Source organism: Parasteatoda tepidariorum, chromosome 8 (assembly GCF_043381705.1).
Source record: "Parasteatoda tepidariorum isolate YZ-2023 chromosome 8, CAS_Ptep_4.0, whole genome shotgun sequence".
Lineage (NCBI taxonomy): Eukaryota > Metazoa > Arthropoda > Arachnida > Araneae > Theridiidae > Parasteatoda > Parasteatoda tepidariorum.
This window is the reverse complement of record NC_092211.1, coordinates 24,971,552-24,991,963: the sequence shown is the minus strand read 5'-3', so window position 1 is coordinate 24,991,963 and position 20,412 is coordinate 24,971,552. Positions and strand designations below refer to the sequence as shown.

Sequence of the window (20,412 nt, the reverse complement as noted above, 5' to 3'; positions counted from 1 at the left end):
TGCTTGTGCCCAACGATAAAATACTTCAGTTTTCCATTTTCCCATAAAATGTTATGCAATATTTTTTGCTTTTTCAATATGGATGATAAACACAACCAAAATAGAAATCGCCATCCCCACAGATATAAGCACAAAGCAAAATATAGCTGACCACTCGCGAATTGCATATATGAACTCATACTTTGTATGTTTTGCAAGCAATTTCGTAATAATTTATTTTACTCAAGGATATTAATACTAATTATATTCATATGCCAAATTAATTTTTAAAATTAAATTTTTTGCGCATTATATGCAGTGTGTATTATTTCCTATGTCTACCAACTATAAATTTATCTTGAAAAAATAAATGGTGCCCGCCATTCGACCGATATTCTGGTATTTGCTCTTTGGTACAAAAAGGTTGGGGACCCCTGCTCTAAGGTGTCATGATGAAATTACCATATCTAACCACATTTACCAAATTTTTTTTACATATTTTAAAACCATATTTTACTAAAAATTTTACCCAAACCATTGCCATACCTTTCATAAAAATACCTTTCATAAAAATACCGATAATTTCGGTGTTTCCATGGTGCCGAAAACGTCGTAAATTTTACCATATTTTGGTAGATTTAATTATACTTTTTTTTCTCAGTAAAACAAAATGCTAAAATAATTCAGATTATTTTAGAAAATTACAACAACAAAATTAAAGTAGTAAACAACAAATTAAAAAAATGTTTTAAAATAGTTTGAAAAAGAGCCTGTTATACTTTAAATTTCATTTCACTTTAAATCTCGCATTTGCATTGAAATAAGTTTTACTTTCAGCATAATCTTCTATTTTGTCGTGAAATAGCAAATGCTTTTATTTGATTTGACTGGGTTGTAGTTTTATGAAATTGACGTAAGAAATATCTTTTTGGGAAATTGAAAACAGATTTTGAAACTTTTTTTTTAAGTTCCTTATTATATTTGCTTATATGAAGCATATAAAGAATTTCAATTTCAAACAAAATTCATTACAAAAGATTATTTTTCGTGAGAAGTTTGTGTATTTCTAAAGAAAAAAAATATTCAACACGGTGAAAGTTGTTCATATATTTTTAAAAGAAAGGAATGTATTTTTATTTTTTATTTTTATAAAATGTCTTTTCATTTTAATAAATGTTACTTTAAAAAGGATTTATTGCAAAAACTCAAAGGAAACTCGTTAAATAGTTTTATATATTTCGTATTGAAGAAATTCTATTTCTCGACATTATATTTCTATAATTTACAGAAATTCTAATAACCATCAGCATTAATTAAGTTTGCAATAATCTTCTACATGATTTATTCATGCTTTACAATTACGAAATATATTGCACGCTCTTTCCTTCAACTAACATATCTATTATTTTAAATTGCTTTTGAATTGCTCTCTGTCAATTAACTTGAATAAATTAGAGTATTTAACTTCCCTGCTCTAATGCAATTCGAATTTGTTTTGTCAATGCAATTCAAATTTCGGAAGTTTATTTATTTATCTTTTTTTTCTTTCCAAATTATCAAAATAATCTTTGTTATTAGTTCAAATTTCTTTTTTTCATTTTGTTACATCAAAATCTAATTTCTATTACTGGCAGTGAGCCGCGATGGCTCAGATCATAAGGCACTGAGCTGCACGGAGAAATAAATTCTGATGAAATTACCATAATGTACGGTAATGATATTTCTGTTAAAAATAACCATAGTTCTGGTTAATAAAACCAAAAACATGGTAACGGTTCGTTCTAACGGTAACGGTTTACTGGAAATTCTGGTTTTCAAAATTATAGCTCTTATTGTCTCACGTTTAGTAAAAAGTACTGAAAAGTAAATTTACTGAAAATTAAATACTGAAAAGTAAATTTAACCAAATAAATGGTTTTTTAGCCTTACTGTAAGGTTTCAATTTCTATGCCCTAAATGAAATCCGAATTTGTTTTTATTGAAAATATTTAAGAATAAATTAATATAATTTATCTTTTTTTTTTAATTATCAAAATAGTTTTTGATATCTCTAATCAAATCCCTATTTATCGTTTTGGTACATCAAAATCTAATTTTTATTGATGGTATGTTAACCACTGAGCCGCGATGGCTTAGTGAACAAGATACTGGGTTGCACTGAGAAATTTAACCATATTTTACTAAAATATGGTTAAATTCGCATTATTTTTATTTGCATTATTTTTGTTGAAAATATTTTGCAAAATGTTATCTATTTCTCATTTTTTTTCTTCATTAGAAAAATAATTTTCATTATCAGTTATAAAATACCTATTTTTCGATATGGTATAGTTTAGTAAAAATGTATTTTTTGTACATTTAACAAAAAATACAAAATTACAAGGTAAATTTAACCGAATAAAAGCTTTTCATGCCATGTTCAAAAGTATCCTGATAAAATCCTTTTTGACTATTTATTTTTATAATTATTATCATGTAAAAGCATCCTTTCCGCCACTAAACAATTACTAACAATGAAATTGTTCTTCGCTTGTTTTCATAATTGGACAAAGTGATAATTTTAGTTACTTTTTATACTTAATCGGCTAGTGTTGCGTTTTATCATTAATGCACATCAAAATGAAAAAGATAAAATTAATAAATCAAAATAATAATAATCTGAAATAATAATAGCTAAATAAGAAAAAAAAAGTAGTTTTGACTTTTTTAATCAGTAATTTATTGCAATTGCTTTTTATCAAAACTATTACTTTCAATCCATGAAATAATTATAAAATAATAAATAATGTTAATATTAATTATTAAATTGATAATACAATAATGAATAATAATTAATAAAAATAATTAAAATAACTATAAATTAATAATAATAATAATTATTATTAATTAATAATATTAATTAATAACAGCAATAAATGATATCAGTTAATAATATTAATTATTGTTTTTTGATTTCAATTGAAATTTATGTCAAGAAAAGCTTTATAACTCACTCTCCATGAGTGGAAATTCTTGCTGAAATATCCTTTCAGGGCATTCGAGTATAGCATAAAAGTTATATGTTTAACTATTTACTCTCTATTTTGAAAGAATCTTTGCTCTATGTTAGTCAAACATAATATTATCATATTTTACTTCGAAATTTCTGATTAGATATTTATCGTGTAATTTTTCCCTTATAATTTTGTAAAATATATTATTATTTTATACCTTGGATAGCAGAGACTCAGATTTTTAGCTTCAAAAAATAAAATTAAATACTTCTAATAAAGCGTTTCCCTTTAGAACATATCTCAAATAAATATTNGATTTTCTATGGTATATTAACCACTGAGCCGCGATGGCTTAGTGAACAAGGTACTCAGTTGCACGGAGAAACAATTCTGGTGAAATTAACTTACGGTATGGTAATGACATTTCTGATAAAAAAAAAACAAACAAACCTTATTTCTGGTTTAATAAAACCAAAATATTAATTAGTATTAATCGATTTAATGGTTAATTTTTTTCAGATGTTGACTGTTCATTCCATTTGATGACTGTTTATCGGAATTTCTGGTTTTCAATATAATTCTTATTATCACACATTTAGTAAAAAATACAAAATTGAATAGAAAATTTAACCATTTATTTGAATTATTTTTGTTGAAAATATTTTGCAAAATGTTATCTATTTTCAATTTTTTTCCCTTACTATTAAAAAAATTTTTAATGTCAGTTATAAAATTCCTATTTTTCGATATGGTACAGTTTAGTAAAAATGTATTTTTTGTACATTTAGTAATAAATACAAAACTGCAAAGAAAATTTAACCGAATCAATGCTTTTTATGCCATGTTCAAAATCCTTTTTGACTATTTGTTGTTATAATTATTATCATGTGCAAGCTTCCTATCCACCACTACGCAATTACTAACAATGAAATTGTTCTTCGCTTGTTTTCATAATTGGCGAAGCGATAATTTTAGTTACTTTTTATACTTAATCGGCTAGTGTTGTGATTTATCATCAATACACATCAAAATAAAAAATATAAAATTAATAAATCAAAATAATAATAATCTGAAATAATAATAGCTAAATAGGAAAAAAAAGTAGTTTTGACTTTTTTAATCAGTAATTTATTGCTATTGCTTTTTATCAAATCTATTACTTTCAATCTAAATCCATGAAATAATTATAAAATAATAAATAATGTTAATATTAATTATTAAATTGATAATACAATAATGAATAATAATTAATAAAAATAATTAAAATAACTATAAATTAATAATAATAATAATTATTATTAATTAATAATATTAATTAATAACAGCAATAAATGATATCAGTTAATAATATTAATTATTGTTTTTTGATTTCAATTGAAATTTATGTCAAGAAAAGCTTTATAACTCACTCTCCATGAGTGGAAATTCTTGCTGAAATATCCTTTCAGGGCATTCGAGTATAGCATAAAAGTTATATGTTTAACTATTTACTCTCTATTTTGAAAGAATCTTTGCTCTATGTTAGTCAAACATAATATTATCATATTTTACTTCGAAATTTCTGATTAGATATTTATCGTGTAATTTTTCCCTTATAATTTTGTAAAATATATTATTATTTTATACCTTGGATAGCAGAGACTCAGATTTTTAGCTTCAAAAAATAAAATTAAATACTTCTAATAAAGCGTTTCCCTTTAGAACATATCTCAAATAAATATTTACTACAGGCTCGTGTAACTGCATTTAAATATTTAATCTTAGTCAATTTATCATGCTACTCAATTCGAGGAAACTGATATATGATAACGGCAGATAAATATTGGTGAGGATATAAAAAACAAAGTTTACTTTATCTTTTATATTTATCACTCTGAAGACGCTTTCAATAATCTTTTTTATACAGCGGCTCTTAAGAAATTTACCTTGTGTACGGAAAAGTTGCTTATTTTTTGACGCTATTTATAAACGAAATTAGTGAGGGGATCATTTTTTTCGTAGAATTACTGACACAACAATTCTTACCGATTTTTGCTTAGTTGCTTTTATTCTTTCTTAGATATAAGTATTTCTACGTTTTTTCCTTAAGAACACCAGATTTTTCTAGATTATTTTAATTTTTAAGCTACATAAAGTCCCAGATTATTCAGTAATTATTAGATAAGATGAATTATACACCAGTTACTTGTTTAAGGAATATATCAAACAAAGTGGTTAGTAATACAGTTTTTCCTTGTTTATAAAGTTATTTTGTTTTTATTTGTTATACATAAATATCGTTTAGTTTATGTATAATTTATTACTTTTCATTATGCACGGCTTATGTAGAACTTCTTAACTTAAGGAATGTTTATTCTTTACAGGTGATTCTGGCCGTTCACATAGACAATGGGAAATGGGTGGACGTCCCGATCACCCCCGACACCAGATGTCAGGACGTCATCGATTGTTGTCGGGAACCCAGCGAGGAAATCTGTACTCTTGTACAGACAACTGGACTTATCGGTATGTCTGATGTTTTAAAATTATAATTTAAGCATTGATATATTTCTTAGCTATACATGTTTTTTAGAAATTATGATGATTAATCCCTTAACGATCGGTTAATTTTCTAGAAAACGGTCATAAAAGTGCCTATTTTTTTTGGCTTTTGTATTTGTACTACGTATTTGATTAGTGCTGACATCTATTTTAAAATAAGTCCATCTAGTTTAACAACAACAACAACAATTACCATAAAAATATCCTGGTACTGCCATCTGGTGTGTAAAATGAGAAATAAAATGTTTTCCGGGCAAAAGAAATTAATTAGTTTTATTCTTATTGGTGCGTTACTACTGAACACTCCAGCCCGCCAATATCACGGGAGCAAGAAATAGAGGGCGGAACCTCACCTCGTCATTTTCACGGGAGCGAGAAGGAACGGGTTAAAATGAAATGAAAATGAAATAAATGAATGAAAATAAGCACATTAATGACTTCATATACTGTGAGAAAAGACATAGCCACAACTACAACAACATAATTAAATGTATCGTTTTTCTGGCTCTAACAGAACACCAAAAATCTTGGTAATTTTTACCAAAGCACATTGGTAGCGATTTTAATAAAATTAACAATAAAATATAGTTTTATAATAGATGATAAAATGTGGTAATTTTATCATGAACATGGCATCAAAACCATTTATTTGGTAAAATTTCATTTTCAATTTCGTATTTTTTACTAAAAGTGTGGTAGTAAGAGCTGCAATTTTAAAAGCGAGATTTTCTGGTAAACTTTTACCCTGCAAACAGAAAAATTACCAAATGAATTGTTTAAATACCGCATGTTTCAGTTTTATTAATTAGAATTGTTTCACTAGGAATTTCATAACTATACGGTACGGTAATTTAATTATTTTTTTCTCCGTTTGAAAATTTTTGAATTCTGCTCTCGTATCGCTCCGACCACAGTGCTGACATAAAATATCTGCAGTGGTATACGGATTATGAATTAGTGTCTCCTTGCTGTCGGACAAACCGTGGGAGTTTTTCTTGGTTTCCCTCTCTATGTAACGCAAATCGGTTTAGTTCCGTCTTACGAAAGCTTGTTTTGCCCAATGCTTGTTCCATAAGTTCTCTGTTTTCAGGACGATCTCAAAATCACAGAGCTTTAGAAGTTAACATTGATAGTCGCAAACTAAGAATTGGGTCGGCTGTTTAACGTCTGTTACAAAATACAAAAACCTATAGTTATCAAAATATCTTCAAGTGCAAGGCAAACATTTGTTTGAACTTCTGATGGTTACTACATCAGGCATTTTGAGATTGTGTTTATAACTAACTCGATAAAACTTTTGACTAGAAGCACCGAAATATTTTGACTCTGTATTTGTAAATTTGTTAGGATTTTTAATATATATGTCAAAAAGCATTTGTAAAAATTTTGAGAACTTCTGATGATCAAAATATCAAAAAATAATGCCTTGAAAATGTTTGTATTTTTAACATGTTAAAAATTGTGATAATCCTAAAATAAAATACGTAAAAAAGCATTTATACAAATTTTGAGAACTTCTGTTGATAAAAATATCCAGTATGAATGTCCTAATAATGTTTAACTTGATAAAAATTGAGACGATCATTAAGTATCAAAACATCTCCTAACCGCATTTGTAAGAATCAAAATACTTCTGGTAAGTAAAATATCAAGCACCTCAAAAATCTGTGGATTATTAACTTGATAAAACTTGTGGCAGTCATTAAAAATAAGTATTAAAATATTTCAAAACTGCATGCACAGATTTGTTACAACACATAAAAGCATTTAATGTAAAAAAAATAAATTATTTTTTACTTTGGTAAAGCTTAATAAAAGGCAGTTCAAAAAGTTATAAAATATTTTAAAGTCAGTATTTATATATTTGCTGAAAATTTCAAGGATTTAAAGGTTAGCTGTTGACTTTAAATTGAATTTTCATTTTAACTTGATGAAACTTGTAAAATTTAATAAGTGACAAAATAACTCGAAAGCTCAAGGCTGTAAAGTAATGAACGATATTTAATAGAACTTTCGATCTTTGAAGTGTCAAGTTTTAGTAAAATGCGTTTATTATTACCCTGATTAAACTAGTGGTAGTAAAAAAGTAAAAATAAATAAATAATAGAGTAGGTGTTAATTAAAATGTCAAGTGAGTTGATGTATTATTAACTTGATAAAATTAATGAAAATCCGTGGGTTGAACTATCTCTAATCCGACTACATTGTTTTGTTAGAGCTACTCGTGTTTAAAAAATTTATGTGCGCAGAACTTTTTTAAGAAGAAACAAGATAATTTTTTTAATTTCCCTATTTTTCTACGTTTTTAAAAAGCACTATTTTTTGTTATTTATTACTAGAACACAAATTTTTTTTTAATTAAAATTATTTGTCCAATTTACCCACACAATACATGCCATAGACATGCAGTAGTTAAGCAAGACACATGCAGCACCTTAAAGGAAGAAAAAAACGTGGATGTCCCACAAACACTTTGTTTAAGCCAGGATAGCCTGGTCGGTAGGGCGCTGGGCCCATGTCCGAGAGTTCGTGGGTTCGAACATCGCCGACCGAAGACTCCCCGTGTAGTAAAGTGACTGATCGTTAATCACGTTAAATCTGTCGAATCGCAAAAGTCCTCCATGTTCCCATAACAAATCAATACCTCTGGGGGTACTGGATTGGAGATCGATCGTTCTCTGATTCAGGTCAAAATTACGATCTGTGGATGAATGAATGGATGTATGAATGGGTCCGCCCTATAAACGGGTGCGACGTATAGTGTGGTAGAAGTCGAATTCTTGGCAATAGATAGCGCCACTGAAAAACAAGAAACGCACAATCTGCCTTAAATTTACTCGGTTTCACCAAGCAGGCTTGCCCGTTGGCAAGTGCCATTAGAAACAACAACAACACACTCTGTTTGCTTCCCAACAATACTTTTACAACATTGAAATAGTCACTTTTCTTAAGTAATCAAATTTCAGAGTTTTGAAATTACAATTTTTGAAACGTATTGCCTTGCTCCACTCTTTTTGTTTGTTTTTTTTTGAAAAAATTATTTCAAATAAACGTACAATGTTTAAACTTCCCCAATGCCAAAATTTAATTGCTCCATCTATTTGAAAGTCAACTCTTCGTTATTGACTTAAAATGTTACGAAGACAGATCATTGTTTTTCCAATTTATTTGGTAGATTACACTGCGAAAACAAGTGTACTCAAAACTACTAGAATATGGTAAAATTTACCGTGTTTTTGGTTCTTTGGGAACATCAAAAAGTTCAGCAATTTTCACCGGCGTGTTTTTGTTGGTGGTAAAATTAACAAAATATGCTTCTATAATAAGTCACAAAATTCAGTAAATATGGTTATATTTGGTAATTTATAATGATACTTTACAGCATGTCATAAAAACCATTTATTCGATTAAATTTACTTTTCAGTTTTGTATTTTTACTAAATGTGTAGTAATAAGAACTATAATTTTGCAAACCGGAATTTCCGTGAAACCTTTACCATATGAACGGAAAAATGCTCAATAATTACTGAAATTACTAAATAACTTGTTTAAATAACGTATATTTTGGTTTTTATTACCAGAATTATATTGTTTTATTTTTAAAAAGAAATGTCAACACTTCACAGAACGGAATTTTTAACACATTTTTTGTCTTTGCGTACCTATGCAAATATGTGGTATACCCATTATACAACTAATGACACTGTAATTTGACTTCCTATATTGGTATACTAATTTAATATATTTGTTTAGTTAAGTTTGTAGCTTTAAGAAATAAAAAGAATGTAAAAAATGAAATTGTTACGGTAATTTTGTTTTTATTTTGCTTAGCAAAGTTTGTTTTTTACTTAATTTATAGATAAATATTATACACACTATTCATAAAAGAATGTTCTTCTTTTCGCGAAGTGAAGAATTTGTATTTCAGTCTAGCAAAGATATAGCTGGTTATAATTAATATACCCACTATACAACTCATGACAAAATAAAATAAAAGTAAGATATCTTTTTTCTGTAAAATCTTTAGCTGTGGCAGCAAATATCATAAATAATAAAAAATGTTTAAGAATTTTAACTTGCGATCAAAATTATGTATTAGAAAAAAATCCAAAAATATTCCTTTTATGACAGAAGTATTTTATTTAAAAAATTCTCTCTCAAAAATATTCATGAAAACATTCTTGAGTTATCTCCTTAAAATGTGAGTTTGGAATATTCATTAAATGTAAATGGAACATTAAGAATAATTCTTAAACATTTAGAATATTTTTTATTTTATTTTTATACGAAAAGAATGTTTCGTACTGACATGCATATTAATATTATACATTGAAAATATGTGAAACCAGAATATGGTAAAATTTAGCGTGTTTCTGGCTCTATGGGAACACTAAAAATCTCGATGAAATTTAATGAAGCGCTTTGGTAATGGTTTTAGTAAAATTAACAATAAAAATAAGGTTTTCTAATACCTTATGAAATACGGTAAATATTGGTAATTTTATCATGGCATGAAATATATTTAATCAGTTAAATTTTCGCCTCAGATTTTTTTTTTACTAAATGTGTGGCAATAAGAACTATAATTTTGAAAACCAGAATTTTTAGTAAACTTTCATCATATGAACGGAAAAGCTATTAAAATAACGGTTTAAATACTGTATATTTTGGTTTCATTAACAAGAATTATGTTGTATTTTTTAACAAGAAATGTCATTACTATCCAGTTCGGTAATTTTACCAGAATATTTTTCACTTTGTACTATTATGAATAAAGAAATTTTGAACTGACATGACAGAAGCAGTTTTGTGGTGCTCTAATGGGACATTTTGTGCTGGCATAAGTGGGGCATTTCGTACTGACATAAATAGCACATTTTGTTTTATAATAAATGGGATATTCGATGTTGTAATTGAAAGTATGGTACAGGGGTAGTCAAGCTTCTTGAGAGTCGAGACCATTTTCAAAATTTTAAATTTTTCTCGAGTCGCTAAATACGTATTTAAGAGGTATGCAATAAAGGTATTAAATTTTTTTCTTTACAGAAATTATATTTATTGAAAACATGAATAAAATCAAAAAATATGTGTATTGAATTTAAATATTAAAAAATAAACACAATTATTTTACTTTTCTTTATAATTCTTTAAAATTTGTTAGAAAAAAAAAATTATTGGTAGATCGTGTTAATCGGTCTGGAATCGGTCCATTACGGATGATTACGCCACAGATTATGTTCTTTAACGCAGATTTCGATTATTCGCCATATCATTCTTAACTTGGACGGAAATGAAATTTGTTACAACGTTGCACTTAGTCTTTCATATTTGTTGTCAGTAATTTAAAACACATTTTGAAACACATACGGAACGATAATAATTTTTTTAAAATAGCACAAAAATGAAAAGGGAACTAGGGTACATTTATCGAGAGCCACAAATAATCCTTCAAAGAGCCGCATGTGGCACGCGAGCCACAGGTTGGCCCCCTCCCCTGGTATAGTTTATAAACTTACTAGGAGGCTCCGCCCCCTGCTCGCTAACGCTCGCCAACCCCCGAGAATTATTACGCTATCCTATATGGTTCACGCCGGGAATCATGGCTCGCTGCGCTCGCTCGCCAATGAACACAATGTTCTAGCAAAGACATAGTATATTATCATGAAAGACATAGTATTTAATCATCAAAGACTATTGTACTTATGTAGAAGAATTCTATCAATGTTCTTATTGGCTTTTAAAAAAAAGTATNTCGTTTTATTAAATTTAATTATTTTTCTAGAAAATTGGGGAAGTGAATTATTTAATTGAATCTTCTTAGTCATTTTTCTCTATAAGAAAAATTACAATAGAGACTTATTTCATAGCATTTTATATGAAATAAAAAGACTAAGCGTCCAAAATATGTCACAAGAAGCTGAAGGTAAAATAATAAATTAAACGCAATTTGTCACTTCCTACACTATGTCATACTGACCTCTCACATAATATTCCATTTCCTTCTTAACTAAAATTTATAACCCCACGCTATATACTATAGCAGTAGTAGTATCCGAAGTTAATTAAAAACGAGAAAACTTTCTTCTCGGAAGGAATTCGTAATAAAGAATTGCCGCTTTCCTTGGTATTAAGATAAAAGAGTCATGTAAACAACATACAAATTTCACTCTTTTCTTTGAAATTGATCTGTCAAGCGTGGAAGGAATTTAAAAAATAAATTGTTTCTCTCATGTAAGGAGCCGTTGATAAAATTACTAAAGCATAAATAAGGAAATAAAATACAGGTTTTATGATCTACGTTTTTCAAGTTTTCTTACACTTTCATCATTGGTAACAAAATAGAGTTTTGTTGTAGTGGGCATTAAGCCATATAAATACTCGCATGTAATATTGTCGAACTCAGAACTCCACTTAAAATGTAAGCACTTTAGCTAATCTAAAAGTGGTTGATATTTCTAGAAACGCTATATTTCCTTTTAATTATTTTTTAATCAGCGTTGAACAGCCGACCCGATTCTGACCCGATTCCGCAGCCTTGTTAATTTGAACCGAACCGAGAAGACAATGAAACTCCTGGATCAAGCATAGGGCAAACTAGCTATAATGAAGGTCTTTTTTTGATGGAATCAACCAGCATTTGCGTTACATGGAGAGTAAAACCACGAGTGACCAGTGCGAGCTGGGAACAGAATTCGTACCAACCAGTCACCACCGCTGGAATTTGAACCTGTTTCACCTCATTGTGACTCGAACGCTCCATCCCGTGTGTCACCCGGTTTTTATTTCGCAATAATTATAATATGATTATAAATTCAGCTAGTAATGGTCAGAAATAGATTAAAATTTGCGATGCCATTGCACATAGAACTGCAGTAAAAATTTTATTAGTCAGAATGTCGAAGTGGTCAGAATTTCGATTGATGATAAATTACCTTTTATGATATAGTGATAAATTTTGCTTGTAGTGACCAAGAAACGATTGAAGCTTGTATTGATTAAAACTAGCATAGAGTTTAATTCAAAATGTGAGTGCTCTATTCTTAAAAAGAGTCGAAATTTTGAATGAAGTTAAATTCTTTTTGCAACAATATCGCGCTAAATTTTGTTTATATTGGTCAGAAAATTCTAGGTCAACTTACCGTGAAAAGTATCGTCACTCAGGGTAATGGTAATTTTTACTATAAAATCCATTTTTACTGTAACGTGTTACAGAGCAAAAAATCTGATATACTGTAATTTTTAGAGTAATAAGTACAGTAAAATCACTGAACCACTCCTATTGTATAAATATTACTGAAAAAATTACGGTACAATATTGTACAGTAAAAATGAATTTCACAGTAAAATGGATTTTACGGTTATTGAACCCAGAGTGCCTGTACCCTATATTGGATATTTTTACAGTGTAAATTTTCGATCAGTGGTGGGCTAAAAGTTCCAATCATTGAGCTTGAAAATAAATTTATTCTCGTAAAGCTAAACATGAAGATAATAGAAATAACTAACTGGAAAGCCACATAATAGATCAAGATGGCAAAAACTTATTGGGATAGCCTTGGCCTGTCATAGGTTGTAGTGCCCAAAAAGAAGAAGAAGAAAGCTGAAAGCACAATGAAAATATGGATCTGCCAGTAAATTTTTTTCTTCATAAAATATATTGCTACTACCCGTAAATTTATTTTATAGTCTTAAAAGTTATATTGTCCACATAAGAAAAAGTTATATCTCTGAAAATCTGTTAAATAGAACTGTAGAAAAAAGCGAAGTCGTGTAATGCTGTTATCTATCGAGGAGTGAGAGAGGGGCGTGCTCGTTGTCACCAACATGGAGAAAGCTCGTGTGAAAAAGATGTGTTTGAGTGCTGGCTGGGATCAAACCCGGGACCTTTGAGATCATAGCCTGATGCTGTAATCACCACATCACCACTCACCTCATTGAGTTATGATGCTTTAATAAGCTAGCCGTTTAATTTAACAATCAAATTAACTAAATTTTTTGAAGTTTGTTACAATTAGGACGAGTAGGCTTTTTTTCTCGAAGAAGAGAGCTGGTCGTATAAATTAATAATAGAATGCGTATTTTCTTATTTATTTTAAATGAGTATAAATTTGATATTATTTATTAGACTTGTAAAATGCCTTTATTTTCCTATTTCCTTAATAGAAAATACAAATAGGTAATTTTCATCTATAATTCAAAATCTATTGTTTTGGACTGTTTTTAATAATCAATAGTGGATTCCCCTCATATATATTAGACACTTTATGTAGAACTTTAGCTTGGGCTTCATAAGTATAGAGTTAACATTGAAAAGAAGTTAAATGACAATAAAAATAATTTATGCATTGAAGCAGGTCATTGATATTAGAGGCTCAAAAGTATTATGAAGGAAGTGAGTTTGAATTACTTTGTCGGAGCAAAGGTATTGACTATAGTTTTTACCGGTTAAATATTTTTTTTTCTCACTTGATTTTTTTAAAATATCAACTCTTCTACGTACTAGTAACTTTAAAAAGCATAGGAATAACATTTGCTCAACGTTAAATGTTACGTTTCTCACTCATCGCGGTAAAATATTAAAATGAACTCAATAAAAAAATTCATACTTAGTCATCTTTTGTGTTTTATTTTAAGAAAATTTGACTGTTAATTGTCTCACAGTGGGCTGGCTGATCGTAAAGACACGGCTCTTAGTAGAACACAGAAGTCAAGCATCACTGACTGTGGTCAGTGAGCGGGTGGGTGACCACTATTATCAGCAGACGTAGGGGCCGAGGGTATGCGGTATCGGTCTTCGCTGAATTGTACTACCTTAAAATGTTCTACTTTGCTCGAAAGTCGTCTTTCACCATAGCGAGGGAGCCACTCCCATTGCTACGGATAAAAATTATGATGCTATGTCTTCAGATCATCCTCAGGGCTGTTTCCCAGACAGTCGCTAATAGCCCACTGCGCAGTCTCCAGTGCGACGTAAATAAGGAAGTACTACAACTTGTCTGATCTATAATCTAAACATAGGATTCAGAGCGGCGTGGTTATATACCACACTTTATTTTGATACCAAACTTTTCCCTAATATTCTTTTTTGGTAGGTAATTCACAAAGTTTTGGAATAATGTGGCTTATCATAATATTGTATTACCTTTACAACATATTCGTCCAACAATTTTAATTACATGTAAATAGCATGCTAATAATACAAAATATAATTAAAAGCCAGTAGGTTGTATGAAATAAAATAGGTGAAAAAAATTAAAACTAATGGATTTGATCTTTTTTATCACACCGTTTAAATGCTAAAAACTCCTAATTGGGAAACTGTTATTGTTCACAAACTAAAAATAGATGACAATTATAAATTAACCGCATCCGATTTGCACCGACAACAGTGTTGACACGAAATATCCTCAGTGGTAGACGAATCATGGGTTAGAGTCCCTTGCCGTCAGGCTAACTAATTGAGGTTCTCGTGGTCTTCCTCTCCATGTAAAGCAAATGCGGGTTAGCTCCATCCAAAAGTCCTCCATGAAGGCAAATTTCTCCCAATACTTGATCCAGGGGTTTCCTTGTCTTCTGGATTGGGTTCAAAATTACAAGGCTATGTAGTTGAACATTAGTAGTCGTAAACCCAAAAATTGGGTCGGCTGTTCAACGACTGTTATTAAATAAAATAAAATTATAAATTAAAAAAGTAATGTGGATGGAGTAGAGAGAGAGAGATAGAGAGAAAGAGAGGGAAAGAGTGAGAGAGAGAGAGAGAAAGAGAGGGAAAGAGAGAGAGAGAGAGAGAGAGAGAGAGAGAGTATTTTAAATTAATAAACATAATTTCTATATCTGTGATTGTGAAATTTTAGGTTTCTGAATGGGTCACATCTGTTTTCGAAATATACGGAACCAAACAATATAATATTTTAATTTATTTAATTAATCTTACATGGTAATTTTTGCGAAATATAGTTTATTTAAGCGTCAATTTTTTTTAATCTTCTCTGTCTAATGAAAATTTTAATTAAGTGAGGGGAAAACCAACAAAGATTCTGCAAAATAAATAATTAGAATGGATGTAATTGAATCGTTCGCATTAGTAGAAGACGATAAGTTTACTCAGAGAAATGTGCCAGGATTGAAAATTACGCAATTCTTTACAATTTAAATGCTTCTAAAAGATGAATAACGCAATTTTACTTTACAGTTAATAAGTAATTTATGATTCTCTTTTTTAAGTTTCTATATTTACAAAGGAATATTTAAATATTGTGTGAATATATATTTTTATTCAATATTGCCTTATTTCAAAGTTTAAATACGATTAAAATTAGGGGCTTAATCTTCTATTTTGCAGCTTGTTTATTTTAGTTTTAATCCAATTGAATAACCACCAATAATCAAAAGTAATTTGGATGTATCTATTTTTATTTATTATGCATTTATTTTATTTGATTAGTTTTATTTATTTATTTACTTATTTTTTACTATTATTTATTTATTTACTCATCAACGTCTATTTTTATTAGTAAAATGTTTTTTTTCTTTCTGTTTTTGATTATTCCGGTATAAAAACATTTGAAGTTCTGTCAAAAAATGTAAGGATTTGTTTTTGACTTTCGAATTTTGAGAAAATTTGGCGCATTTATTTAGAGAACTATCCTAGTCCATGAACATAAGTCTTTCGATTTCTGAAAAAAAATTCTTAGTATCATAAAAATACAATAAAAGTGTCAGACAAGTCAGATATTGATCTTATTTTTCTTACTAGCTTATTAATCAGAAATGTCACATTGAATTTGTAAAGCATTCGACAAGCAACACATTACATTTCTTACGTACAGTTTTTTTTCTTCATAAAATAAACGCTTTTGCTCATGTATTTTTCTACGCTTGATTTTAATTTTTGAATGGATTCTATATTGAAATTTACTATAAAGAGAAGAGAAAAGATTTGTTGATCTTGGGTTTGAATAAAAGATTTGAATGTCATAACAGTTGCAAAACAAAACTCCGATTCCCAGAATTCAGCATTCTTTAGCCATATTTAGTCATATCTGATAGTCATTTTGTTACGAAATCATGTGGATTTTTTTTTGACGAAATGCGAACTCCAAAATATTTGACGAAACTGTTTCTTCACTTGTGTGTCACATCAGTGTACTCTGGGAACTATACATCATTATTTCAATCTGATTTTCATTATATGACTGAATGATACAGAGACAATGCTTTTGATGAAATTTGCATCCTTAAAAAAAGGCTGAAGTAATTACCCCAATTCCTCAATACATACATTATATTTTATTTTATAACCGTCGTTGAACAACCGACCCAATTTTTGGGTTTACGACTGTTAATGTTCAACTTCGTAGCCTTGTAATTTTGAACCCAATCCAGAAGACAAGGGAAATCACGTATTGGGAGAAATTTGCCTTCGTGGAGGACTTTTTGATGGAATTAACCCGCATTTGCGTCGCATGGTGAGGAAGACCACGAGAACCTTCCACGGTTAACCTGACGGCAAGGGGACTCTAACCCACGATCCATCTACCACTGAGCATTTTTCACGTCAGCACTGTGGACGGTACAAGTCGGAATTCGTATCGACCAGCCATCGCCGGGATCAAACCCCGGTTCACCTCATTGGAAGGCGAACGCTCTATCCCTTGAGCCATCGCGGCTCTATATACCTACATTATATGCAATTCCCAGGTATCAGTTTCGACAAAAACGAAGCAAATTTATTGAATTTTGAATCTATAAATCTATATTTTTAAAAATAAATGCATGTTTGATCTTCATAGACTCCTAGCCTTTATATATGAAATATGGCATTCTAAAATATGGTATTCTACTACGAATCATTTGAGCGGGATGAGCAAAAAAAGAATGGAATTTTCCAGATAGTTTAGAACTAGCGATTGATAACAATTAAATTGCAGACGATTCCTTTTTTGTTGTTGTTGTTTCGTACGTCTGTCATTTTTCTCATTAAATTAAGAATTTATTGCATGCTATTTATTCAATAAATGAATTTATTGCATTGTATTTATTCAATATAGAATTTATTGTATTCAGGATGGTTCGTTTATTTTTTCGTTGTACTTTATAACTTCATTTAAAAAATGCACCAGCTTACATATAAAGCTAGACTGAAATACAGAAGTTTTCAATGTGCGAAGGAAGCAAGTGCGAATTGCAAAGGCATCCGATAGGAAATGTGAAAGTTAGCTGGTGCAGCCCGTGGGCTCCCTAGTATTGTTTTTAAAAGTGTAATGAAGCTTGTGAAGAAATTAACACTACAATGGAAATTACTGTAGAGCTGGAGTTAGCGTTTTACGTTTAATATTTGATCATAGATGCTCATTTAAAAGTTTTTTAACGAAGTAGTTTGCATTAAAAAACTTCAAGAAATTTTCCATCGAATCCAATTAATAACATTAGAGGCCGTCCATAAATTATGTCAGGATTTGAAAGTAAGGGAGGAGGTCCATAAAATTTTAAAAATTTGATACCAGAGGAAGGAAAGGAATAATAACAAATATAACGTCTCACATTTTAATAATAAACTAAATATGTTTGAAATCAGATATTAATTTTTTTTACTTATTTATTTTATAATTTTCCATCTCTTATATCATAATGAGTTCACGTCTAATTGCTATTATTGTTATGCTCACAAATACCATTTAAAAGAGTAATTTTAAAGTTCACAAATAAAGTTTGAAATATGATTTATAACATGTGTTTCTTTTCTGAACTGTTATCATATGTTTATATGGTACATCGGATCATATGAAAAAGGTGTAAACTGCGAAAAATCCGAAACAAATTAATGGAAAGAGCACATAAAGGTGAAGGTTTTTTTAACCGCGAAATCCATTTTTATCACAACATGTTATGATCTGATTTATCATAATTTTTACAATAATAATTACCGCCTGTGTAGTAAATAGTAACTGATGCACGTTAAATCTGCCGAGTCACAAACTCCTCCTTGTTCCCATAACAAATCAACACTTCTGGGGGTACTGATCTAGAAGTTTCTTTGTCTTCTGGATTGGTTCAAAATTACAAGGCTACGAAGTTGAACATTAGTAGTCGTGAACCAAAAATCGGGTCAGCTGTTCAGCGACGGATATAATATAAAATAAAATAATAATTACCGAAAAATCACAGAATCATTCTGAGTAATTAAATATTACTGTAAAATATTTTGTGGTAAAAATGGATTTTACGTAAGATGCAACTAAAGCGCATGGCGCTTTATATTGCAATTTGATTAGAAATGTTTTACATTGTATGATTATGGTGAAGTGTGATATTTTGACAATTATGGGGGAATCAGAAATATTTAGAAAAAGTGTGACATAAACAGCCCATAATATACAGAGTGTATTTTTTAAGCATTTCTATTTTTTTGTTGCCATTTTTGTTTAAATTAGTATTCTGATGGGTTCTGGAAACGAATTGTAGAAATTATTTTAATATCATACGTTTATTTTTATGCTAATAAATGTAAACTGTTTCCATGAAATCGATTGAATCGATCTTAGAAGGGGTTTTGTAGAACTATTAAAGCAATCCTCCCTCCCGGCATTTCGAATTTATAGGTATTCTATCAGTTTCGATTGAGATTAATAAGACACAGTCCACTTTTCAGAATATGGATTAAAAATGATTACTGATTCGAGGCAACCACGAAGATTCTAGTTTGATTTGTTTCATCTTTTAAAATCTCAGACATTTATCTTTATTCACGCTTCTTAGAAACTCACTATATAATTTTAAAAAAAATTTGATTTCTTTTTAATTTGAACTTCCTGTTTTTATTATTTTAGAACAAATCGTTCCAGAAGAGGCATGCATGATGGATCTTCTTAGTAGATGGGGAGATAATTGGTCATCTGTAACATTCCATCTGCAATACAGAGATCCAGTAGATACTTTCCAGGATATGGGTAACTATATAAAAATATATTTGATGATTATATCTATCTACAAACGTATTTTTAAACTCTATGCTAATATCTTAAGTACATATTCTACTATTATTATAAAGGGTTCTTAATAGAAAGACGCCACCTAGTCTGGCAAATAACTATCAATTAAATTAAACTAAATAAAATAAATTAATAAATAATAAAAAAATTTAACTAACAAATTAAATAAGCAAATAAGTAAATAAATGGTTTAAATAAAAATGTGATTTTTAATAAGGCTTCTTAAAAAACAAGCGGACGGTGTTTAGAAGATTAAACTTGCTTTCGACATTTACTTAAAAATCATTCTAAAGGGGTAGTGATTCTCTAATTATAGTTTATTTTAAAGACTTAGAAAATCGGAGTAAAGAGCTCTTATATAATTAGTGATCCGTTTAGAAGAGATTTGGGTCCGTTAACGGACCCTTCACAAAATATTTTAACTTAAAAACGGACCCTTCACAAAATAATTTATCTTTTAATCGGACCCTTCACAAAATAATTCGTCTTTTAATCGGACCCTTCACAAATTTGTTTATCTTCATTATTGTTTTGTTAATCGAATAAACCCTTCCCAGGAAGCGGGGAAGAAAGACAAAATGTAAACGAACTAAGTTTTGTCTTCGTCAGACGCTTCTTCCTTTATTCGTTCGAAGTGAATATTCTGCGTTCAACAGTATAGGCTAAATACCAAATATTTGTATGTTGCATCTCTAATATAGTAGCAGCAATTGCTTTTTATTTTTTAAAAATTAATTTTTCTTATTATAATTTTACAGTGTTGAGCATAATCTTGTATGTCTTTACAATTTAAAAGCTCCTTGAAAAAGTTTTTTGAAATAACAGGACCCTATTTGCACAAATTCACAAAAGCAAGGGCCCTGGTTGAAAGAATGTGACTTAACGTTTATTTTATATTCACAAATTAC

At 29.3% G+C, this 20,412-nt stretch overlaps 1 protein-coding gene across 3 annotated transcripts in view; it reads left to right on the top strand.

Moving 5' to 3' along the window:
* The window catches only part of LOC107455064 (apoptosis-stimulating of p53 protein 1), a 453,339-nt gene that overhangs the window by 116,960 nt on the left and 315,967 nt on the right, over positions 1-20,412 (top strand). For 2 of the 3 annotated variants that reach the window (XM_043039312.2, XM_043039311.2), the window contains exons 1-3: positions 4,880-5,185; positions 5,336-5,477; positions 19,343-19,462. In XM_043039312.2, coding sequence (XP_042895246.1) covers positions 5,138-5,185; positions 5,336-5,477; positions 19,343-19,462 — 310 coding nt within the window. In that variant the 5' untranslated portion in view covers positions 4,880-5,137. Of the gene's footprint in view, positions 1-4,879; positions 5,186-5,335; positions 5,478-19,342; positions 19,463-20,412 lie in introns of those variants that run through there. The other variant, XM_043039313.2, reaches the window with a different exon arrangement.